Source organism: Pygocentrus nattereri, chromosome 1 (assembly GCF_015220715.1).
Source record: "Pygocentrus nattereri isolate fPygNat1 chromosome 1, fPygNat1.pri, whole genome shotgun sequence".
NCBI classification, from domain to species: domain Eukaryota; kingdom Metazoa; phylum Chordata; class Actinopteri; order Characiformes; family Serrasalmidae; genus Pygocentrus; species Pygocentrus nattereri.
In genome coordinates this window covers 45,623,280-45,648,979 of record NC_051211.1, presented here as the reverse complement: position 1 = coordinate 45,648,979, position 25,700 = coordinate 45,623,280, and the positions used below count along the sequence as shown (strand labels likewise).

The 25,700-nt window shown below is 39.5% G+C and overlaps 1 protein-coding gene across 1 annotated transcript; it reads right to left on the bottom strand.

Annotated features, from left to right (window-relative positions):
• Positions 1–10,822: 10,822 nt before the first annotated feature.
• Positions 10,823–25,496, bottom strand: LOC108444129 (scavenger receptor cysteine-rich type 1 protein M130-like). Its single transcript, XM_037540238.1, has 19 exons — positions 25,376–25,496; positions 24,860–25,159; positions 22,730–23,044; positions 22,526–22,594; positions 21,374–21,697; positions 20,949–21,263; positions 20,304–20,609; positions 19,887–19,955; positions 19,406–19,720; positions 16,571–16,642; positions 14,835–14,888; positions 14,603–14,749; positions 14,393–14,482; positions 12,203–12,265; positions 11,877–11,939; positions 11,718–11,795; positions 11,409–11,471; positions 11,233–11,295; positions 10,823–10,992 (listed from the first exon to the last, which is right to left on the bottom strand). The coding sequence occupies exons 2-19, from the start codon at positions 24,969–24,971 to the stop codon at positions 10,967–10,969; spliced, it is 2,544 nt and encodes an 847-aa protein (XP_037396135.1). The 5' UTR covers positions 24,972–25,159; positions 25,376–25,496; the 3' UTR covers positions 10,823–10,966.
• Positions 25,497–25,700: the final 204 nt, after the last annotated feature.

The following is a 25,700-nucleotide window of genomic DNA, read 5'->3' as shown; positions in this document are numbered from 1 at the left end:
TTCAGTCAGAGAAACAATCTAGACTCACTTTCAAAGTTTCTTTTTAACCACTTTTAAAGTAGTTAAAAGTGATGCCTTTGCTTATATACACCAAAGTCTTGGATGGGAGTAAAGGCAGAATATTACTATGAGTTGTTTTATTAATCCCCTGATTTCATCATTAAACCACAATGTAAAAAAATACGACTGCACTGTTTGTAAAGTCAGTCTGCTTTTGTTTGATTTAGGTGAATCAGCAAAAGAGGACACAGCAGAGAGCTACGATGATGCCATCACTGCTGGACAGATCTCTGATAGTGTAGCAGGTGTGTTTCTGTTTCAGAATTTAATTTTAGAGATCATTACAAGTGTTATGAGAATAGAATGATCAAGTAGTTTGTGTTCGTAATCACTTTTTAATCTCTTGGGGAGCTTTACTGTTCCTTACAGCAGTGGGCAAAATTGAATTTCATTAAACATATGTTGATTTTTTTTTAATCACATTTTCTAAAATAAAAATAAATATATTTTAAAGAAAAAAAATATTATGAATATACATCCTTTAAGAATATTAAGTATCTCTCTGTTTTGGTGTAGAAGTAGCAGAGAATTATGATGATGTCATCACTGCTGATCAGAGCTCAGCTGTTGTAACAGGTTTGACTTGTAATGTAACAACACTGTAATCTCAAACATGAACACAGTCACTGATGATACTGAAGCTGATTTAATGACTTTTATCTCCACATTTTCACAGAAGACATAACAGATATCTATGATGATGCTGTTACCGCTGGACCAAACTCCAACATTATGACAGGTAGGTTTTCCTGATTTGTTCAAATAATTGAAACCTGAACTGTTAGGTGTTTTTTGTTTTTTTGTCATAATTTGTCTTCTCATGTTGGTGTAGTGGACACACCAGAGAACTATAATGATGTCATCAGAGCTAAACAGGATGCAGGATGTTCTTGTTTTTTATGTTGCTACATTTCAGATGTACATGAATAAGGAGGGTGGAATAAAAGATCTGTGCTGTGAACAGCTTGTGAGAACTTGTTTACTTTACAGCATATATGGACCATTCTAGTGATGTTTTTTTTAATTGCAGTCCCACACTAAAAATAAATAAATAAATAAATAAACAAAACAGTTAAGAATTAATACCTTTCATTTTAAGGCCTTAAGTCTTAAAAGCATTAATGCAAGATATTTATAGGGATAGTGACAGACTAAAATATACAAAAATCATTATTTATCAGGTACTTTCTTTTGAAAGTTGTCTATCCCAAACTCCAACACCTAAACTGAAATTTGTGAAAATACCGAATTTTTTTTGTAATCTTTTTGATGTCCTTTAATGTGAAGTTGAAAGATTTAAATTTATGATGAATTTAATTTTCAACATCAACAAAAAACTTCATTTCAAAAATACTGTCAAAAAATAGTTTTAGTCCATAGGTGGAGCCTTACTTTAGCCAGACCCCTGCATTTTAGGACAAGAAGTGAGACTGCATCCCTGTTCCTCATGGCCACATACTGAGCAGTTAGATCTCATTGTTTTGAAGTAAATTTCTCTCAAAATTTGAAAATCTGTGTGTAACTTTAAGAAATGTCACTAATGAAACACAATTTCTGCAATTAAGTACACTTTTTATGCTTTAATGAAAAATATAATGACTGTGTACAGCTGATTAAAACCATGTTTGCTAGTCATATACTGACTAGCATTTTTGGATTGTGCACAAAATTAGTAAAAACTGTCATTACCAAGCGTTTGGTTGAGTATAACTCATTATTCTCTCAGTATTCCCTGGAAGCACTGTAGCATTTTATACAAGACTTTTTCCCAAGTAAGTTTAACCATATTTATTGGACTGTTCATCATGAAATGTTCAAATTATGCAAGAAAAAAACGAGATTAGGGTGAGAAGTTCGGTCAACCGGGAGGGACTCGGAGTAGAGCCGCTGCTTCTTTACGTCGAGAGGAGCCAGCTGAGGTGGTTCGGGCATCTGGTTAGGATGCCTCCTGGACGCCTCCCTCGGGAGGTGTCACAGGCAAGTCCACCTGGGAGGAGACCCTGGGGAAGACCCAGGACACGCTGGCGTGACTATATCGCCCAGCTGGCCTGGGAGCGCCTCGGAATCCCCCTTGGAGAGCTAGTTGAAGTGGCTGGGGAAAGGGAGGTCTGGGCCTCATTGCTTAGGATGCTGCCCCCGTGACCCGAACCCCAGAGAAGCGGAAGATAATGGATGGATGGATGGATGGAAAAAAGGAGATATGTTTTTGTGTGACAGCAATGACATACAGTCTTCTCCAAAATGATTGGAAAAGCGAGACCAATTACTTTATTTTTTCTATATATTGGGTTTGAGATCACAAGATTGGGTGAGCAGAATTTCTGCCATTATGTTCTGATATTTACATCTAGATTTGTTAAGTAACTTAAAGCATGGTACTTTTGATTGAATTCACCCATTTCTCAAATGAGCACATATACTGGGACATGAAACTGAAAGTTGTCTCTTGTTGCTCAGATGTGCCCTGTTAGATGCAGTATCTAAAATGTAAGAGAACAAATCTAAAAGAGAACAACTTGACTTGAGCTGCAGTCTGCAGTACTAAAAGGAGACATACACAGTGCTTTATTTCCTGTTTATTGTTTTTGTTTGTTTGTTTGAAAGTTGTAGAAACACAAAATGCCAGCTCTGAGCTGGTAAGAAAAAATGGTCCATGTATGCCAATGTAAAGAAGTTTAATTCCAGGTGATTTTGGTGCATTTCTATGTATCTATTCATCATAATTTTTTTACTCAGTGGAAAAGGCAGAGGTCATGTTTAAATGATATAGAAAAATAAAAAGTGAGAAAAATGCAGATACATATTTTCCAGCAACAATCTGTTGTTTTTACAGATCATGGTGACGAGGAGTACGAGCTTCATGCAGAGATGAATCCTGTGACTAAGAGCACACACCCAGTGTCTTTCCTCAGGAAATTACATTCAAACCTATTTTAGATCCTATTAAAAACAGTTTTATTAAGCATAAAAACTATTAATCATAGCTTTACACATCTAGAATAGCATAAAGTTTACTTCAACAAGTATCATCAAGCTTTCACATTTTCTTTGAGTGGCTCAATCAGCTTGAAACATTTACTTGAAGCCCGAAACATCTTGTCTCATCAAATAATTCCAACGCTATCATCTTATCTTGATCTTTTTAAGCAGTTTAATCCATTGATTTTGTTAGAAATAACTTTCTTTTTAAAGTGTTGGTTTTGAATTAACGTAGCACCTTATAACCGTTTATGTAATCCAGACTTTCATACTTATGCTATTTGTAGTCCATAATGACTGTGTGATTATTACTCTGATAATTTGAGATTGTATCCAGTCTATAAATATAAGTTGAGTTTCATATGATTTAAGTGTGTAATATATGGAATGTATTACTGTGGTCTGAGAAATAATGCTGTACTCCTCTTTTCTCGATGGTGATTGTAATACAGAGTGTAAAGATACACAGAGTATAAAGATATACAGGGTATGAAGGTGGGATTTTCTGTTAAATCCCTAAGGTTAAGTAGTTAGTTTGGGACAGAGGACACCTGTGCTGCACTTTAACCTCAGTTAAAGCCAATGGCCATAGAGGAATATTAACAGAGAGAGGAACAGAATTCTCAGACCAAAAGCAGAACTGTTTTTTTTTTAAGGCTATTTTATTCAGTTTTCTGATTTTTCAGTTACCCTGTTCTTTTTCTTTTTTTCTTTAATCATTATAAAATGTTCTTGCCTACTATTCTTCCAAATAAATATTTTTGCACAAATGAATTTGGCACTGTGGACTCCTTTTTATTGAAAACTAATATTTAAACCATCTTTTGGAGGGGTTGATAGAGCTGGTCGGGCTCTTGTGCGCCATGCAGGGATCAGTTCATGAAGAGTTTGCTGTCCTGACTGCAACCAAACTAATGTAGCCCCATCAGTTCATGGACAAAGTGTATTCCTAGCAGTGACTGATGAAGTAACTTTTGGGAGCCAAGCCACCCCTCTTGATTGCCCTTTGAGTGATTAACATGCAACCACTACAGCTTCTGTGGACCTTGAGTGGACACAAACCAGCACCGGCAGCAGTTCACTGTCTTTCCCATGCTTTTCCTGCAAAGAAATCAAATTATTGATGTTTTACTTCTGCATTACTCTTTAAAAAACACATACAGACCAGTACCATTTGTACCAAAGTACAGGGGAAATCCAACAGTCTTTTCAGTTATTTATTTAACAAGAAACTGTGCCACTCACAGTAAATATCATCGAAAAGACATGTCCTACATTTGAGCAAAATACAGCCAATTATGCTGATGAAAATGATGATCAGCTGATGCGATCTGAAAAGCGAGTAGTGTTCAGAAAGTGAGGTGGTACAGCCTGGGAGGGGTCTGTGACCTTTTGTACTGCCCCCTTGCGGACACATATTATACAAAGTGTGTTAAAGAATGCATTCACTATATGGACAAAGGTATATTGGGACAGCTACATCCATTGGGACAGCCAAGACTACAAGAAGATTGCCAACACCCTGAAACTGAGCTGCAGCACAGTGGCCAGGATCATCCAGCGTTTTAAAAGAGCAGGGTCCACTCAGAACAGACCTCGTGTTGGTCATCCGAAGAAGCTGAGTGCACATGCTCAGTATCACATCCAAATGCTGTCTTTGAAAGATAGGAGTGCTGTCAGCATTGCTGCAGAGATTGAAGAGGTGGGGGGTCAGCCTGTCAGTGCTCAGACCATACGCCGCACACTACATCAAATTGCTCTGCATGGCTGTCACCCCAGAAGAAAGCCTCTTCTGAAGTCTGTACACAAGAAAGCCCGCAAACAGTTTGCTGAAGACATGTCAACAAAGGACATGGATTACTGGAACCATGTCCTATTGTCTGATGAGACCAAGATTAATTTGTTTGGTTCAGATGGTCTCAAGCATGTGTGGCAGCAATCAGGTGAGGTGTACAAAGATAAGTGTGACTTCTGAAGCTCTGGTAAACTCCATGCCCAGGAGAGTTAAGGCAGTTCTGTCTCTTAGGGGTGTACTCACTTTTGTTGCTATGTCACTATTATTACGGGACGGCGGAGAGGCGGACCCAAGTGCAGAACTGAAACCGAGCAAATCAAAAAGTCAACAGAATATGCATTTACTGTTGATATTAATGACTCGCCCGGACCGAGGTTCGAACTGTCACCGTTATGGTCACCAGTCCATGGCGCTAGCACTGCGCCACTAGAATGTGCAAGTGGTGACAGTCAAAGCACCTCAAGGAAGGCGGGAAGTGCAGGAACGAACGACAAACAAAGGAGACGCCACAACCAGCATGCTCAAACAAAGGCTGAGTTAGAGAAACGTGAAAGGAAAGGTAAACAGAAAACAAGGCACTTCCTCTGCGGTTGTAAGAGGAAGGTCAGCTTCAGGTCCAGCTGGTTTGCTCTTCCAGGAGTAAACACTTTTGGTATGGCTTGGATCTTTGTTTCTTGCAAGCAATTTGGGGCAATTTTTTTCCAGCCCTCTTCTTTTCTCTTTTTATTCTTGGGGGGCAATTTCTTCTCTGATTCCTCTTTTGGATTTGGGGCAGTTCCATTCCTTTCTGAACCAAAGTCTAAAGTACCGTACCAGTCACCCCTCTACAAAGGTGTGACAAACACTGGCGTTTGCCAGCACCTTATATAAGGAAGCTTCCAGGTGTGTCAAGTTAGTTCTAAGTGGCTCCTCGTGGCACAGGCTGGGCACCTTGCTGCCGATGCCTTCTGCCAGCAGCACATAGGAATGACAATGTCCTTGTTATGTTCCCCTCAGATGTAGCTAGGGGGAGGAGAGAAGGAATAACAAAATAACATGGCATGGCATGTAATGCGGGAGTGGAGGGAAGGGCACCAGTACACAATAGTAACGTTTGCTTCAGAACTTTTACTTTGCTTCCCACTGGAAAATGCACAATACAGGAGCATCACTTATAAGTACAGGTAAACTAGAACAAAGTAAATATAAATCAAAAGAAAAAAGAATAACAAACCATTCAATATGCAAAACAATAACTAATAAAGCCCAACCAACCACAAAGGTGGACGGTGCCAAAGAAATGAACAAAATAAAAACAAATCTCACCTACCTAACCATAAATCTAATCCTGTCTCAAAATACAGCGGGTGGCACTTGCCCCTTACCTAATGTGTCTAGACAATCCAGCGACTATCTTCTTCTTCTTCTTCTTTTGGCTGCTCCCTTTAGGGGTCGCCACAGCGGATCATCTGCCTCCATCTTGCCCTATCCATTGCCTCCTCTACTTTCACACAAACCATCTCCATGTCCACCTTCACTACATGCATAAACCTTCTCTGAGGTGTACCTCTTCTCCTTCTACCCGGCAGCTCCATCTCCAACATTCTTTGACCAATATATCCACTATTCCTCCTCAACACATGTCCAAACCATCTCAACCTGGTCTCTCTGGCTTTATTTCCAAACTGCTCCACCTTCACTGTCCCTCTGATCTGCTCATTTCTAATCTTGTCCATCCTTGTGACTCCCAACGAAAATCTCAGCATCTTCTTCTCCGCCACCTCCAGCTCAGCCTCCTGTCTTTTAGACAGAGCCACAGTCTCCAAACCATACATCATAGCAGGACGCACTACTGTCTTGTAAACCTTCCCTTTCACTCTTGCTGCTATCCTTCTGTCACACATCAGCCCTGACACCTGTCTCCACTCACTCCACCCTGCCTGCACCCTCTTCTTCACCTCTTTTCTACACTGTCCATTGCTCTGGATGGTTGACCCAAGATATTTGAAGTCATCCACCTTTACGACCTCTACTCCTTGCATCTTCACCTTTCCACCTGCCTCCCTCTCATTCACACACATGTATTCCATCTTGTCTCTACTGACCTTCATTCCTCTCCTCTCCAGTGCAAACCTCCACCTCTCCAGATTCTCTTCCACCTGCTCTCTACTCTCACCACAGATTACAATGTCATCTGCAAACATCATGGTCCATGGAGCCTCCTGCCTGACCTCATCTGTCAACCTTTCCATCACCATTGCAAACAAGAAGGGACTCAAAGCTGATCCTTGATGTAACCCTACCTTCACCTTGAAACCATTTGTCACTCCAACTGCACACCTCACCACTGTCTCACTATCCTCATACATGTCCTGCACCACCCTAACATACTTTTCAGCTACACCTGACTTCCTCATACAGTACCACAGTTCCTCTCTTGGCACCCTATCATATGCCTTCTCTAGATCCACAAAGACACAATGTAGCTCCTTCTGACCTTCTCTGTACTTCTCTACCAACACTCTCAATGCAAAAATTGCATCTGTGGTACTCTTTCTGGGCATGAAACCAAATTTCTGCTCACTGATCTGAACCTCTCGCCTTAGCCTTGCTTCAACAACTCTTTCCCATACCTTCATGGTGTGGCTAATCAACTTTATACCTCTGTACTTACTGCAGTTCTGCATATCACCCTTGCTCTTAAAAATGGGGACCAGTACACTACTTCTCCACTCATCAGGCATCCTCTCACTCTCCAGGATTTTGTTAAACAACCTGGTTAAAAAGTCCACTGCCTTGTCTCCTAAACATGAAGTAAATAAACAGCGATGACGTGGTATGCCACGTAAAATGACCGAGCGGGGTCAGCAGATGCTGAGGGACATAGTGTGCAGAGGTGTCCAACTTTCTCTACAGACCTGAAAACTTCATGTGGCCTTCAGATTAGCTCAAGAACAACGTAGAAAGCTTCATGGGATGGGTTTCCATGGCCGAGCAGCCGCATCCAAGTCTTACATGCAATGCAAAGTGTCAAATGCAGTAGTGTAAAGCACTGCCGCTAGACTCTAGAGCAGTGGAGACATGTTCTCAGGAGTGAGGAATCACGCTTCTCCAACTGGCAATCCAATGGATGAGTCTAGGTTTGGTGGTTGCCAGGAGAACGGTACTTGTCTGACTGCATTGTGCCAAGTGTAAAGTTGGTGCTTTATGGAGTGGGGTTGTTTTTCAAGAGTTGGGCTCGGCCAGTGGAAGGACCTCTTAATACTTCAGCAGACCAAGAGATTTTGGACAATTTCATGCTCCCAACTTTGTGGGAACAGTTTGGGGATGGTACTTCCCTGTTCCAACATGACTGTGCACCAGTGCACAAAGCAAGGTCCATAAGACATGGATGAGCAAGTTTGGTGTGGAAGAACTTAACTGGCCTGTACAGAGACCTGACCTCAACCCGATAGAACACCTTTGGGATGAATTAGAGCGGAGACTGTGAGGAAGGCCTTCTCATTCAACATCAGTGTCACAAATGTGCTTCTGAAAGAATGGTCAAAAATTCCCATAAACACACTCCTAAACCTTGTGGAAAGCCTTTCCAGAAAAGTTGAAGCTGTTATAGCTGCATAGGGTGGGCCGACATCATATCAAAACCTATGGATTAAGAATGGGATGTCACTCAAGCTCATATGTGTGTAAAGGCAGACAAGCGAATACTTTTGGAATTATAGTGTGTGTATATATATATACATATATATATATATGGGATAGTGTAGTGGTTAACACCTCTATATATATATATGTGTGTGTGTTCTACACCAGGGAAAGAGCCAGTCTATATACTACTGGAATTCCTCCCCAGATGAGCTTTAGCTGTCCAAAATCCTGGGAGAAGTACCCAGGAAATGCTAGTGGGAAAGGCAGTTACCCCATCTCTTGTCACAGCCCCTCCCAGAGACCAGCCACCAGGGTCAAAAGTGAGGAGTGCTGTAATGCCTGGACAGTCAACAAAGAGGCGAGGCCAGAGAGGTGGGGTCACCACAAATTTCACTGTAAGGCCTGAGGCCGGCTTTGACCATTTCCCTAAAGCCTGTACAGCTCCTCTGGTGCACTGATACATCATTCTGTTGACCAGCTTCTCTGCTGTGATGTTGGCACTCTGGTCCAGCACTTTGTGAAAGAGTCCATGTGAAGTTTCTGTTGAACCTGCTCCATCAGAACATCGGCATGGGCCACACTTCATTTCAAAGTCCCCATATACAACCTATGAATGCTCAAATGGTAAACAGTTTTAGGTTTAGAATGAGGTTTAGGTTTTGGACTGAAAGTAAATTTAAGGTTAGGTCTAAGTTTATGGTTAGCTTTAACAGAATCTGTGCCATCCAAGTATCACAGTGGACTCCCAGAAAAAGGTGCTATTGAACACTGATACTCTCTCTTGATAACTCTATTAACCATCTGTGGTCCACAGGGAAATTATAGCTTCTTTTTGACCAGGTCAGCAAGTGCTGACCACAGGCTACAGCTTAATAACAGCACTCACTTTCTTCTTACATCTCTCATGAATATCAGTGCTCCTTATTTCATGCTACCAAGACAACCAGGTACATCTAACAGCTCTTTTAACTTTAACTTTCTCCCTGGTTCCAGCACCACAGCTGTGTCACCACTTCTCCATCGTTCACAACCCAGTTGTATTATAATTTAATTTGAATACATGGATGTATTATGCCCAATCTTTGTGAGGACCCCTTGCTGCCCATGAACTGTCTAAAGATAAATCTTAAAATTGTTGAAGTGAAAAAAAAAAAAACCCACAAAATCTTGAAATAATACTTTTTAATTATTCTATTTTTTGCCCTCAATAATCATTGTGTATGACTAATAGTCAGTGTATGGTTTTAGCTGTATTTCTACTCTTAAAGCCTGTGTACTTTTCCAGTTTTGAACAGTCTGTCAAAATTTGAGAACCCATTTTTTACTTCAGAGATAAGACCAGAGATGAAAGAAGCTTTACAATCACACTTTATTAGCAGACTTTCCATATGCTGTTGTAGGCATAGCATTTAATATAATTGATTGTGAAGTCAAGCAAGCAAAAATTGCTTTTCTTTACTATGACTATGAAGCAGGAATATGGCAGGATTGCTTAACTTCAATATCTAACATCAATAAATGATAAAAAACAAAAGTAAGTTTGCGCTTAGCAAAAACCCATGTGAGCTGTTTTAAAGTAGAACTTGCATCTCCATTTATTTATTTGTTTATTTATTTTTCAAATTTTAATTTAAAATAATTTCATTTATCTTCAAAACTGTTTCATGAAGTGGCCTAACACTGCTTTAGAAACTTGATTAATTTGTAATATTTTCCCACTAGGTGTGCATGTGTAGCTATTGACTGTGGCACAAGTGCAAAAAAGCAAAAAAAGTAAACGAATAGAGGAAGAAAAGAAAATTGACAATGAACAGTTTCAATTCCACAGACTCTGAAATTGCAGTTAATGTATGTATTCATTTGTTATGATGATGTTACCACTTTAAAATCGTTTTATTCATTTATTTAGTTATTTTATTTTACACCGTTAGAAATAAAGGTACCATGCAGGTACATGATTCGTTCATCAATGTACAAACAATGTAAGTGTACCCTCAAAGGTGCAACAGCGGTTTTAAGGTCCAATCATGTCACTTAAATAAGTTTTTCCCAGTGGAAAAATAGACATTTGTATCTTTTTATATACTAATGTTTTAAAACAGAACAATTTAATAAAAAGCCTGGAGGCGAGACGGGGTGTCTGGAGACTGTACAACTGTACAACTACAGTTATGTTCCCTGACTAAAGGTACTGAGATATACCCCTGAGGGTAGCACCACAGTGACAAAAAGGGTACTGCCCCAGTGACAGCGTCGTACCTTTTTTTCTGAAAGTGTATTTTATTTTATTTTATTTATTTATTTTAGGCTTAGAATGTAATTTAGCTAAAATGTAATTTTCCTTGTTCAAGAAAGAAGATTAACAAGTACTTTCACAAAAGTATATGGATGATATCTTGGGAAAACAAACAAAAAAACAAAAACAATAAAAAGAACAACAGAACGTCTGTTGAACCTGAGCAGATGCATTGTTTGGCTCTCTGTCTGATGGTCTATCCCTCTTTCTCAGATACCTCCTACGTCATCGTAGTCTGAAAGTAAAACAAGAAAAATTATACTTTAATATTCTGTTTATTTAGCTGTTGTTAAATTAGTGACCAACCTCTTAAACGCAGGAATGACTCCATGTGTACATCTCTGTGCTAAAGCTCTTTGTGTATGTAATCTTACCGTGATGCAAATCCATGTTTAACTAATAATACTCTGTAATAAGGTTCGCAAGAGCAAGAACAAAAACTCAGTCTCCACCTCGATAGGTCCTATAGACTCACCTGCTGCTCCTCTTAAATCCTGCCCAGGAGTGATGACATCATCATAGCTCTCGGGTGTGTACACTGCACAAACATATGTAGACAGATGTTGATATCGGCGAGGAATTCTTTTTTTTTTAACTGATGTTTGTTAAAGATGTGTTCACTATGACTCTTCCATATTTAGAGATACTAACCTGTTGTAATGTGTGGATTCTCTCCAGCAGAAATGGCATCATCATAGATTTCTGTCTTGTTCTCTGTCAAAATGTAAAAAAAGTATCAGTGTACTTAAGTTCACAATTTGTTACATGAGTTGTTGCAAAGATCACATTAAAAACAATATTTCAGGATAATGTTCAGAGGACAATGCTAACTACTAACTACTCTATTATTCCTCGTACAGATATTCATCATTCCACACAAATCAAACCACTGCGGAGAGCAGCTTTGCCGGACATGGACGAGTGATTTCGAAATACACAAATTACAAGACAGGAACATACTTGCAAATCTATCTGGTGTCTGACCAGCAGTCATGACATCATCATAGCTCTCTGGGGTGTTTTCTCTTCCCATCTCACCTAAATCACGTAAAAAGCAGTTTTTACAAAACAGTTTAATGATCTTTAAATCTTTAAAGTAATCTGTATAAAGGCACCCACTTTTCAGGCCACTGGTGGAGGCGTCATCATAATATTCAGCTTCTTCCTCATTCACAGCCTTTGCTGGAAGAGAAAGAAGAAAGTTAATTTCTCCATCACTCTTTTTAAAATATTTATTCTAAAAGACACTTCCAAGTATGAATAATCTCAGAAATCCTAAAATGTTCCCAGCAATATACAATACAGCACACTGCTAAGACAAAGAAAACAAAAACAAAGTGCTGTCACAAACGCCTGGAAGCACTGGCTTCTAAACTAACTAGTTCATTTGAGCATTTTTACAATGGCATTTTTAATACTTTTCAATGGAATTCTGGTCCTCTTACCTGAGAGAAGCTTCTCATCCACATCCTCATATCCTGAATGCTGTTCTTCAGAGAGGACACTTCCTGTTAGAGGAGAGCAGAACAGTCAAACATGTTCAGAATGAAGAACCCCCACAATCCTCTGAGTGATGTGGATCACTGAGGACTAAATATGGAATGTGGAGGAAAACCTGAATAAATGAGTGGAGAAATAAAAACAGTGCTGACGCTTCCAGGCAAGTGTATGATATTTAAATAATTCACATCACGCTCAGAATAAAACTGAACAAATCTCATTAATTACAACAAACTGTGTAACTGAGAGACAGATGTAATATTTGTTTACTCAGTAGAGGGCAGTGTTAGAGACACAAACACTCTCACAAACACAAACACAAACACACAATCGCACAGACTCTCTTCCCTTCCTGTGTCTGTCTGGACGCTGCAGTCACTCACTCAGTCACTCCCTTCCATCTTTCATATAAAATCTGCTACATCATGCTTACCATTTCTGACACAGTCTCTACCTTCACCATTTCTGTTTCTCTCTTTTCCTCTAATGTCTGTCCATTTCTTTATCAGTCTCTCTTACTGATCATTTTATTACAAATGCTCATAGTAATATGGTGAAGTGTATCAGGCTTGATAAAATGTTATATATGATATTGATATGATATTGGGCTTTAATATACATGTAGCTGTTTGCTGTTTGAAAGTACTATCAAAAGGCTCCATGTGTTTCAATGGAGCTCTGGCTGAAAGGATAAGGCTCTATGTGTGTCGATGGAGCCTGAGCGAGGGGGCCCTAGTTTCAGGTCCCAGGAGAGAGTTGGGCCTCTCTGTCTTTCTAGAAGCTGAGGCCATAATAACAAAAACCAGATGTAAGCCATACCATAAGATATTGTAACATGCTAATGTATGGATTTTGCGTTATGTGTGCGTAAATTTTGCCTTAAAAAGCTGAAGCATCTCAGACTTCAGGGAGATTCCACATTGGCTCCTGGGTCTCTGCAACAAGGGCTTTTAGCACTATCTTTAATTTGAAATAAAGTTGTTCATGTTTAAATTCAGATAGTGTCTACAGAGCTTTCGTCATCCCACCTACACAACTGAGAATAAACAACAGTGGCATTCCATACTGAGTAATAAATAGCCAGAAAATGTATAGTATTTACATAACACATGTACCAAGTTATCATACACTCATATTAGCAGGTGACAGAGCAACATGCAACCAGTCATGTCCTTTGGAAAGAGGTGATTTGCAGCCACAATTCAGTAAGAAGTACTGAAGGGCAGTAGGTGACAAATCGAGTTGAGGCTTTCTAAAGTTTATGCAAACAAATTATGATGTGGGGATGTGATAATATAAATGATTGTCTCAAACTAATTTCTTAAACCATATATATATATATATGGCATGCTGTTATAACACATGCACAATAATTCTTGTGTTGTCATTTTGAAATAAGCATAGACATCCCTGGAAAAGATCAGGGCATCTACAAGGCAGCATATGTTGCTCAAGAAAGTGTATAGCTGTTAACATCTTTGGTGCCTTCACAGTGTGTTACCCATGCCTTTGGCACTAATACACCCCTTCCATACCACAACAGATAATGGCCTTTAAACTTTACAGTGGTAATAGTCTGGATGGTCTTCACTGCTCTGTCATGGTGTCTATTATTTCTATAAACAATCTGAAGATTTTACTTGTCAGACCACAGAATATGTTTCCACTTTGCATCAGTCTATGGATTTAGATTTCTCATGGATGAGAGGGACAAACAGACAATTTGACAGTTTTATGAATTTTCAGTTGGTTTCAAGGCAGGAGATTGCTTTGGCCATGCAAGTACCTTCTTTTTCAGAAGTCAGTCTTGAGTTATTGTGGCTGTATGTTTGGGCTCAATGCCTTGTTGAAACTTTCATCTTCTTCCCTTTCTTAGCCAATGAGATAACATTTTCCTCTGATGTAATGCATGTAATGCCTCTGTGCTGTTTGCAAAGAACCAGCCCCATATCACGATGCTCTCTCTTTAGCAGAGGAGTTTTACATGTGATATAGGAACGGAGGTTATCCAGGAGTTCTTACAACCCTTGCAATTATCCACCGCAGAATTGTTACAGTGACATAGACTATATTATTTGCGCTAATCTTTGGGAACGCCCAGGGTTTGCCACAATCCTACAACACTTCATATTTACCCCTTTGAGTTTTTCTTTTACTGAGCAGTCGCTGGTCAATCTCCTCATAGACTGCCTCCGGCAGAGTCTTTTGCGTCCTCTTAGAGAGCACTGTGAGGGAGACAGAGAGAAACATGGAGCCAGTTCAGTGGAAGAGAAGACTGATGACGGATTGACTAATGATGTGAATACACATAAAGTTGATTGTTGGTAGATTGTAGATCTCTCTACCTCTCATAAGAACTCTGTTCCGGTAAAACAGCACAAACAGAAGCCCTAAGGCCAGGAAGAGCAGCACTCCCAGAACCAGGAGAGACACTGGATAGATTGATATTGGAGTTTGTGGAGGAATGACTGCTCCTTTCTCTGTCTGACCAGCTGAAAATATACAAAATACAAACTACATGGCACAGTGCATTTACAAAACATTTAGAAAAAAAGATGATGTTAAGATAAACAGTACCTGTGATGGTAATGGTTGTTACTTTGGATGTAACAGTGGAGGATACAGATAGGTCTGAAAAAAAGAAAAGTATAATAATTCGGCAAATATGGAACTGTGGTTTCTACATAGTGTGAGTGAGTATGTCAGGATAAATTTGTTATAGGGTTGGATCACATTCTTTCTTTTTTCCCCTCTGATCTCCCATCCAACATGTTTTGCTGATATCGATATAATTAACATCGATACACCATCTGGAATCAACATAAGACCAAAAAGATGTCAATTGCCAAGACACTTTGGTTGATGTCAGCTACATCAGAAGATGTCAGCTACATCAGCAGAAGAATCTTCAGCGCTAGAAGATGAAGTCAGATAGACTCTGAGATCATCGCCAAATAAGACAGTCACAGGAATCAATAACACTGCAATGGAAATATTTCAAAATTCTGAACAGGATTCAATTAAGTTGCTGAGAAAATTTAGAAAATTTAGAAAAACTGTCTGTTTATATCCTAAGAACAAAGAATGGAGACAAGAAAGAATGTGAAAACTATTGTACAATTTATTTATCACATATCACCAAAATTATTCTGGAGATAATTCTATACAGAATAGAGCCCTACATGGAATGAGAACTTCCAGATGTTTAAACAGGATTCAGGAAAGGCAGAGGAAGAAAAGACATCACTGCTGATGTATGCTACATTAATGCAAAAGCCAAGAATTTTACGAAGGAAGTCAGTATGTGTTTCATTGACTACAGCAAAGCCTTCAACTGTATTGACTACTTAAAATTAGAGAATGTCTTCAGTAAAATGGGAATAATGAGGAATTTCTAAATTGATCATCATGACATGTAATGGACAAACAGAATGCTTCCACATTAGTGAATGAGCTAGATAAGGGTGCACGCTAGCACTACACATGTTCAACCTATGTGCAGAACATTCAGTGAGAGAAGCACGACTACAGCAAGCTGGTCTAGGATTCAGGATTGGTGAAAAAAAACATCAACAACCATTGATAAGCAGATGATACAACACTCATAGCAGAAAATATGGAAGACTTGGAGGCTCTTATAAGTAAAGTTAAAGAACAGAGTGAAAGATGGGACTTCAGTTCAAGGTGAAGGGGATTAAGGTTATGACAAGAAGAAAGAAAATGTGAACAAGTTGGACAGCTTCCTATTCAGATCTCTTGTTAATTATTAGAATTTAGACACAGTTTGGCACTCAGCAGAACAAGGATGAAGAAGACTGAAAAGATCTTTAAATACAACTGTGGCGTGCACCCATTTCCCAGACCCTGATGATGGCCATGAAAACCAGCAGGATGGCAGCCTTCCCGTCGGCTTCTGTGGCCATCATCAGGGCCCGGGGGCTGGGCGCACATGACAGCAACTATTTTTCTCTGCAGACAAAGATTGGAATTGTCCAGGCTATGGCCTTCTCTCTGCTTCTTTGTGGACTACAAACAAGTAAGACAAGACACTGACGTCTTTGAACTTTAGTAATCAAACTTTTAAGAGTACTTTGTATGGCCAAGAAAACAAACACATAGATTCTTGACCAATTGAAGTCCCAACTCTCACTTCCTCTGTGCCAATGTTATAAAATTTTGAGAAGGACCAATTCACTGGAAAAAATACACTATGGCTGAAACAGTGGAATGTAAAAGAGGAAGAGGGTGACCATCTACAAGATGGTTGAATACAATCATGCATAAGCTATTCAAAAGCAGCACAGACTGGGCACCTTGCTTCCATCGCCCTCTGCTGGCAGCAGGCGGCGCAGGCTGAACCCTTCCAAGAATATTCTGGACAAACACTAGCCATAAGGAGTTGGAATTGAATTGATGGCACAATAAGAATGAAATCAGGACTGAAGAATTTCAAGTGTCAACTCTCTCAAAATTAACCAAATATGGAGAAAGAAGGTGACAGTAATTACAGCAACACACCCAGATAGAATAAATATTGCTGTTAGAAACCATTAGTCTATTATGTCCAAATCTGTTAGTCCAAAAGTATCTAAAAAAAACATACTCTAGTCCTAAATCACTAATGCTCATAAGAGAGCAATCAGTGAGAAGCACAAACTTTATAGAGATATGTATGAAAAACCTAAAGCATGAACTTATAATATTTTAGTAATACACTTCAAAAAGCCCAGAACAGCATAAGGAACACATGGAAAATTATCAGTGAAAAAAAAGACTAGATGCACCCAACACATTACAACACATTAATGAATTTAAATCTCACATGTATAATCCAGTCCTCACCATTCAACATAAATTTGCGATTGAACCAATTTATTTATTTATTTTTGTTTGGGTTGGACCCTCTATAGCTAATAAAATATCCAATTCTTAATGCTACATCCTCCTCCACCACTTAATGCTTTATAATCCAGCCTGTAACCTTAATGGAAATGTTATAAACAAACTCAAGTACACTGATGCTGGTCTAGATGATTTCCAACCATTGTTGCCTTCCATCAATTTGTAAACCAATATTTCACCTCTTTATTACTGGTATATATTCTGATGAACTGAAATGGGTCAAAATTATACAGGTTATGATAGAAATACAAGCTTTATGTCATGTACCAGTACAGTTACTAGGAAGAAAAATTCTCAAGATGATCAATTTACTATATTATAACAAAAGAATTCTAGAGTAACAATGGTAACTAAAGTTACATTGCAAAAGCCGTGAAGAGTTCCTATGTAGTTCCTGCCTGTGTACTGTGAAACTACCGTTTAGTCATTCAGACATTGCTTTTGGAATAGTCTAATAAAACACAATTTAATTAATTACATAAAAATTGCTTTTAAAAATGGGTCAGCGGTAAAGGGGTCAGTGGTACATACCGTCTGCTTCAAAAAACAAGTTAACACTCATCTGCACTCGCTCCAATAATAGTTATTTATTTATTTAATTTGAAGAAAAAGCCCCTCTATAGTGTTTCCTTAAACTTTTCTTGGGCACTATCTTTTTGGTTTTATGTTCATAACACTTTTGGTTGCATTCTGTGTTCTTTACTGTACTTTACTGGGCAAAATAAATTATGTACAATAATCGAAATAAATAAATAAATAAATTTTGAAAAGGTCTAAAAACAGAAATTCGGTTAGGTTATGATGTCACAGCACACAGTACTGCAGCTGCAAATTGCATGAAAGTGTAAACACTTTCATAATGTACGGTTTTAAACAAATATTAAAATCATAAAAAAATAACTGGAAAAACAGTAGTTCATACAAATGAACAGTACCCACCACAAATGCAGACACCTGAGTAAACTTGGGAAAAATGGGCTGTAAAAATTTTTTTTGATCATCCTTAAAAGTTTCATTCAAAATATTAACAAAGATCTAACATCATCTAACTAAGTACAATGCTTGAAATAAAAAACAGTAACTTTACAATAAAACAAAAACAGAAACTTTGTCATGAAATAAATTTTTCTCTTTGACATAAATCTCTGTTGTCACCCTTAAAGATTCTTATGAGTGAAATCTAACTAAAGTATGTTATCATTCATATTTTATGTTTTAAAGAGTGATTAGGAACAGTTAAATGGTCCATCATGTCTTACTGTTTCACTGGGGTATAAATATGAGGTGACACACAGGTCATCAAGCACTATGAGAAAGACCAGAGAATACAGCAATGATATATTGCTTCATACAGACCTCATGCACAGTGAGGTGGATTGAATGAAAGGCCAAAGAATCTCCCAGAAGCACAACTGGGGAATTGTAGACACTAGTATGTCAGAATGTCTCCCAAACTACAATCAGATGCCACAAGTTGGCAACAAGTTATTTGCGATAAGAAAGCCTCTGCGGTCAAAGACCAACAAAATCAAGCACCTACAGTTTGTCACACATTACTGGAACTTTCAGTGGGACTGTGTTCTATGGTTAGACAAGACCAAAACAGCATATTGGCAAAACTCACAGCAAACTTTTAAGTTGAGCAGAAGAGGAGATTCTACAAACATGACCTTAGACTCTAAAGGATCTGGAGAGATTTTTTTTTATGGAAAATGGTCTCATATCTCTTGCCATGTGCTCTCCAGCCTCATTAAGCATTATAGAAGACCCAGAGCTGTTAACTTAGTAAATGGAGGTTGCACAAAGTATTATTGAAGGGGTGCCAGTAATTGTGCCACACATGGATTTGAGGAAAAATGTTTATTTCATGAAGAGATTCATGTTTTTAATTTAATGTCAGTCACTGCACCTTAAAAAAAGGTTAGATTTTTGGTAATATTTTGAATGCAAGATCAAAAGGATAAGCAGTTAATCCATCTATATCAGTGAAATGAAAGAAATATATATAAAATATACTTTATGTATGCACCTAATACATGTAAAACACCTCCCAGTGTGTTTGTGTTTCTTTAACTGAATGTTTAATTATTTTATATTTTTTTACTGCTGTGAACAAGCCCACCACTTTTATGTTAACTTTCTCTGCACATTGAATTTGCCTTTAAAATAGTTAACACTTATTTAGTAGTTAACAGAGAAAAATGATGATTATGTCTAAAACCCTGAAAGTAACTGACTTCTCTGACCTGTACAGGTGACTCCAGCGTCCTGACTGTGGGAACAGTCTGTGTGGTTCTTCAGGGAATGAGGACAGTCCCACAGGTGAATCTCAGTCCCTCTACACTTCACTCTGTTCAGCCAGATAGGCCCTTCACCAGCACCTAAGACAGCACTCCTACCAGCACTCAGCGCCGGCCCACAGCCCAGCTGCCTGCAGACCACCTGAGCATCCTTGATGTCCCACTGATTATCACAAACTGAGCCCCACTCAGTGTTATGATACACCTCCAGCCTCCCTGAGCAGATTCCATTTCCTCCTCTCAGTCTGAGATGCAGCTGATCTACATCACACACATCACACAAGGAGATACAAAACTGAATCTTACATAGTGTTAACTTGACAAACATTTCCAAATGTACAAAGTAATGATATATAATGGGATTGCAGGAACACTTTAATATTATTAACACTATTAAAAACTGAACTCAATTATTAAGTGTCCTTACTTGAGCATTGTCTCTGGTTGGGAAATGAGCATTTCAGTTGGTTTTGTAGTGCAATGCGTCTTTTCTCTCCTGTTGGTTCAGAAAAACATAATTAATTTGTTAACCCCCAAAAATCTCAGGTTGACTACAGGCTAAAACATTATTTAGTAACTACAGGAACTTCTATGTAAACTGGTTAAGCTATTCATAGGTTCTAGAAGTGTGTAATAAAATTATGGGCCTGCCAGTGGGTGCTGGCCATATAAGGGGTAAAGCATTGAACAGCTTTTCTCACTTATTTAACTTTAAAAATGACAGAATAATAGCAATTATCTACTTATTTCATCTACCAGTTCTCAGATTCTTCTGCTGTAATCTTTAAGTCTACTTTTAGACATATATTTTTGCTCACAGTGATATTTACAAGAAACTGCCTACCTGAGCAAGTAATGTGCGCCACGTCATCACTATTATCACAGTTGTTCTGTCCCCAGGGTGAAGATGGACAGTGCCACAGAGTGGAGTCATGCTTCCTACATTTCAGATCATCCAGCCAGTTAGGAGCTGATTGCACTCTTGCTTTGTCTTGGCTCAAACTGCCAGATCTTCCACAGTTCAACTCTTGACAGATCAAACTTGCTGTTTCTTCATCCATCCCATTTACACACACATTACCCCAGGTTTCATTGTAGAACACTTCCAGATTCCCCTGACAGCCCTCAGTGAGTCTGATCTCTTTAAACTCTGGTGGGAGAAGGACGCTCACTATTAAGTCTTCAGAATCAACATAGTGATACGTTTCATATTCAAATGTAGCAGAACTTGTCTTTGAAAACTAAATGTACATTGTATTGTTTTTTTTCCCAGGAACTTCTGTAACATAATTGTCCTCCTTGTGAGCAGCTGTTTTATGTTAACAGATGTTAAAAATGTTTTTCTTCTCCTGTGAAGTTACCACTTTATGAAGTTCACAGATTTTCATTTATTTTTATTTATTTTATTTATTTATTTATTTATTTTATGACAGTAGTGATAAGTTGTATGTCTGCACACTGCCTACATTATTGTTAGTCATCATGTTACCTGAACACACGACTCCTATGTCGTCCTTGTGTCCACATTCATCCTTTCCACACAGCTGAAACCTGCAGTTCCACAGGGACGTCTCATTCCCCTCACACTCCACCTCATTCAGCCATATGGGTCCAGTTCCAGGTCCAAACCAGGCTGGTACCAGAGCACTGAGGGCCACTCCACACTGCAGCTGTCTGCACACCACCTGTGCTTCCTCAATATCCCACAAGTCATCACTCACTGTTCCCCATGAGCCATTGTGGAAAACCTCCAGCCTTCCTGCACAGTCTCCCCCAGAACCAACCAGCCTGATGGAGCTGTGAGCTAGAACATACACACAACACAACACATATGTGTATCAACATAAGAACAGGAAGCTTGCTTCTCATTGACTGCTCTCTTTTACTTTCAGTTTCTTCTACTACATTCATTACCCAAGCAAGTGATTGAGAGCTGTTCTCTGGAGCTGCAGTTGACTGCTTGTGCACTGCTGCAGTTCCTCAGATGAGCTTCACTCCCAGAACAATTGAAACCCGTCACACACATGTGACTGCGTTCAGGACTGGATGTAGAGGAGCTGGAGAAGCTGAACACAGAGCCACAGCCCAGCTGTCTGCAGACCACAGAGGCCTCAGACTCACTCCAGGAGTCCAGCAGAACTCTCCTCCAGTCCTGCATGAAGTACACCTCCACCTCTCCCTCACACTCCATCCCTCCAGACAACCTCACTCGTCCTTCATGAAACGCCAGAGAGGAACCTACAGGGAACATTCACCAAGAGCATGATTTTGAATTTACAGTCCTCATTCATTCATCACTTTTTACAGCACAAGAATTGAACATAATTATAAACAAAACACACTGAGATATTTTGGTAATATACAACCACATTCAGAGTTGAGATACAACATACTGATAATCAGAATTTCCTTAAATGAAAGAAGTAAAACCCATCCATCGAGTTTCCTGATGTCAGTTGTCAGCACTGTAAAAGGTACAGTATGTTGATGACTGTACTGCAGCCAGAAATAAGATATAACCTGATGTTTTGACATTGCAGTACAAAGCTTCCATAAAAGTTATCTATTATAAAGTAATCTATATAATTGGCTTACTTTTTCATAGGCCTGACTATACCACTGTTATATAGTCTTTGTTCCTCTTTGTTTGTGTAAATGACAAGTAGCTCATTTAGGTGAATGTGCTGACCAGAAAACCAACATTATTACAATATTTATTGAGATCAGTTTCTTAAGCCGCTGACTTAGGTTTCCAACTTACAATATATACAACCTATATACAACGCATTAAAGCCCATAGTTAAAGGATTAAGAGCTCACCACTGCAAATGACTCCAGCATCCTGTTTATGAGAGCATGCAGTTCGACTCCATGATGAAATGGGACATTTTGACAGGTGTGTTTCGTTCCCCTGACAATCAAACACATCAGCCCAGATCTGGCCACTCCCCTCCCCAAACCAGTCTGACCCCAACACAGCCACAGCACTCCCACACTTCAGCTGACCACAGAGGACACTGGCAGCTCTCATATCCCAGCTTACATCACACACTGTGCCCCACTCACTGAGGTACTGGAGCTCCACTCGACCAGAACAGGAGTCAGAGCTGTTCATCAGCTGAGCCTGAGTGTGACCTGAAAACACAGTTTATTATAACAGCAAAAATGCATAATTAATTAAATGATGAATAAAATAATGTTTTTATATAATCAAATTATAAAATGATTAATTTTATATAATTTAATTATTTGATCAATATTATACTTAACCAGAACATATCAGCCCAATGTTACTGTCATGAGAGCAGTTGTGTTTGAGTGAAGATGATGTTGGACATAGAGAAATCTCAGATTCATTCCCTCTACACTGAAGCTCCTCTGACCACACCTGACCCTCCCCTCTGCCAAAAGCAGCTGCTCCCAACACCTCCACAGGAAGCCCACAGCCCAGCTCTCGACACACAACCTCTGCATCCTGCTGGTCAAAGTCAGCATCACACACCGTGACCCAGCTCTTTCCATGAAGCACCTCCACTCTTCCAGAGCATGGATGAAAACCATCAGTAAGTCTGGACTTTCTGTGACCTGTGTGTGATATAATCATATTAAAACTGTGCACAACACACACAAAGCTGAAAAGTTTACAAAAGGACGGTTACTGTTTTCCAAGGTTTTTAAATTTTTTTTTAATCTTCTACTGTTCAGTTTTGGTCCCCGGCTGGGTGACCAGGGTCCTCTCTGTGTGGAGTTTTCATGTTCTCCCCATGTCTATGTGGGTTTCCTCGGGGTTCTCCAGTTTTCCTCCACAGTATGGACATGCTAGATTACCCCTAGATGTGAGTGTGTGAGTGAATGTGTCTGTCTCTCTGCTGACCACTGCGATAGGCTTCAGAACCCCCCACGACCCAGAAGGAGAAGCAGCGTAGAAGATGTGTGTGTGTGTGTGTGTATATGTGTGTCCAGTTTTGGTGAGCCTGTGTCCACTGTTTGTGACCATTAGGTCTACTACCTGAACGATGACTGATTATATATATATATATATATAAATATATATATTGTGTAAAACATAAATAAAAACAGAATACAATGATTTGCAAATCTTTTTCAATCTGTATTCAATTGAATACCCTACAAAGACAAGATAATTAATGTTTAAACGGATAAACTTTATAGTTTTTTGCAAATATTCACTCATTTTGAATTTGATGCCTGCAACACGTTCCAAAGAAGTTGGGACAGGGGCAACAAAAGACTGGGAAAGTTGAGGAATGCTCAAAAAACCTGTTTGGAACATTCCACAGATGAGCAGGTTAATTGGAAACAGGTGAGTGTCACGATTGGGTATAAAGGGAGCATCCCTGAAAGGCTCAGTCGTTCACAAGCAAGGATGGGGCGAGGTTCACCACTTTGTGAACAACATTGTTGAGAACAATGTTTCTCAACGTGCAATTGCAAGGAATTTAAGGGTTTCATCATCTACAGTCCATAATATCATCAAAAGATTCAGAGAATCTGGAGAAATCTCTGCAAGTAAGCGGCAAGGCAGAAAACCAACCTTGAATCGTGACCTTCGATCCCTCAGGCGGCGCTGCATTAAAAACCGACATCATTCTGTAACTGATATTACCACATGGGCTCAGGAACACTTCAGAAAACCACTGTCAGAGAACACAGTTCGTTGCTCCATCTACAAGTGCAAGTTAAAACTCCATGCCATGCAAAGCGAAAGCCATATATCAACAACACCCAGCTTTTCTGGGCCCGAGCTCATCTAAGATGGACTGACGCAAAGTGGAAAAGTGTCCTGTGGCCTGACGAGTTCACATTTCAAATTGTTTTTGGAAATCAGGGACGTCGTGTCCTCCGGGCCAAAGAGGAAAAGGACTGTCCGGACTGTTATCAGTGCAAAAACAGTTCAAAAGCCAGCATCTCTGATGTTATGGGTGTGTGATAGTGCCCATGGCATGGGTAACTTACACATCTGTGAAGGCACCATTAATGCTGAAAGGTACGTACAGGTTTTGGAGCAACATATGCTGCCATCCAAGCAACGTCTTTTTGAATGGGAAAGAATTCCACCTACAAAGCTTCAACAATTAGTGTCCTCAGTTCCCAAATGCTTAGTGAGTGTTGTTGAAAGGAAAGGTGATGTAACACAGTGGTAAACATGCCCCTGTCCCAACTTCTTTGGAATGTGTTGCAGGCATCAAATTCAAAATAAGTGAATATTTGCAAAAAACAATAAAGTTTATCCGTTTGAACATTAAATATCTTTGTAGTGTATTCAATTGAATATAGGTTGAAAAGGATTTGCAAATCATTGTATTCTGTTTTTATTTATGTTTTACACAACGTCCCAACTTCACTGGAATTGGGGTTGTAAAATTGATTGAAACATACCTGAACAGATAACTTCTGCATCCATGTTATGGTTACAGCCATGTTTGCCCCATCCCAGTGATCCACAGTGTTTCAGTGTAGACTCTGATCCACTGCAGTCCACATGACTCATCCAGATCGGTCCTGATCCTCCTACAGCAAGATCAATACTCACTGGCTCCCCACAGTCCAACTGTCTACACACCACCACACCTGCGATTACATTCCCACCATAAGCACAAACTGTTCCCCACTGTCCTCTATGAAGAACCTCTGTTCTCCCAGCACAGCGACTGCCTCCACCCACCAACCTCACACTTTCTGTGAGAGATATAAAGACAGAGAGCGAGAGAGAGAGAGAGAGAGAGAGAGAGAGAGAAAACACAAGAGAGAAAGTAGGAATAAATAGATGGAAAGATCAAATCACCACAAGCAACTTGTTTAAAACAGAAAATGTTACAATGTTAAAATGTGACATCCACTTTAACCTATAACCTATTAACCTATTAACTACTAAATACATAAATAATTACACACCTTCACACACCAGTCCCACATCACTGACATGAGAGCAGTTGTGTTTGAGTGAAGATGATGGACAGAAGTGAATCTGAGATTCGTTGCCTCTACACTGAAGCTCCTCTGACCACACCTGACCCTCCCCTCTGCCAAAAGCAGCTGCTCCCAACACCTCCACAGGAAGCCCACAGCCCAGCTCTCGACACACAACCTCTGCATCCTGCTGGTCAAAGTCAGCATCACACATGGTGGACCAGGTCTCTCCATGAAGCACCTCCACTCTCCCAGAGCAGCGAGAACCACCAACCAGCCTGACCCCTGAAATAATTTCAAGAAGAAATAA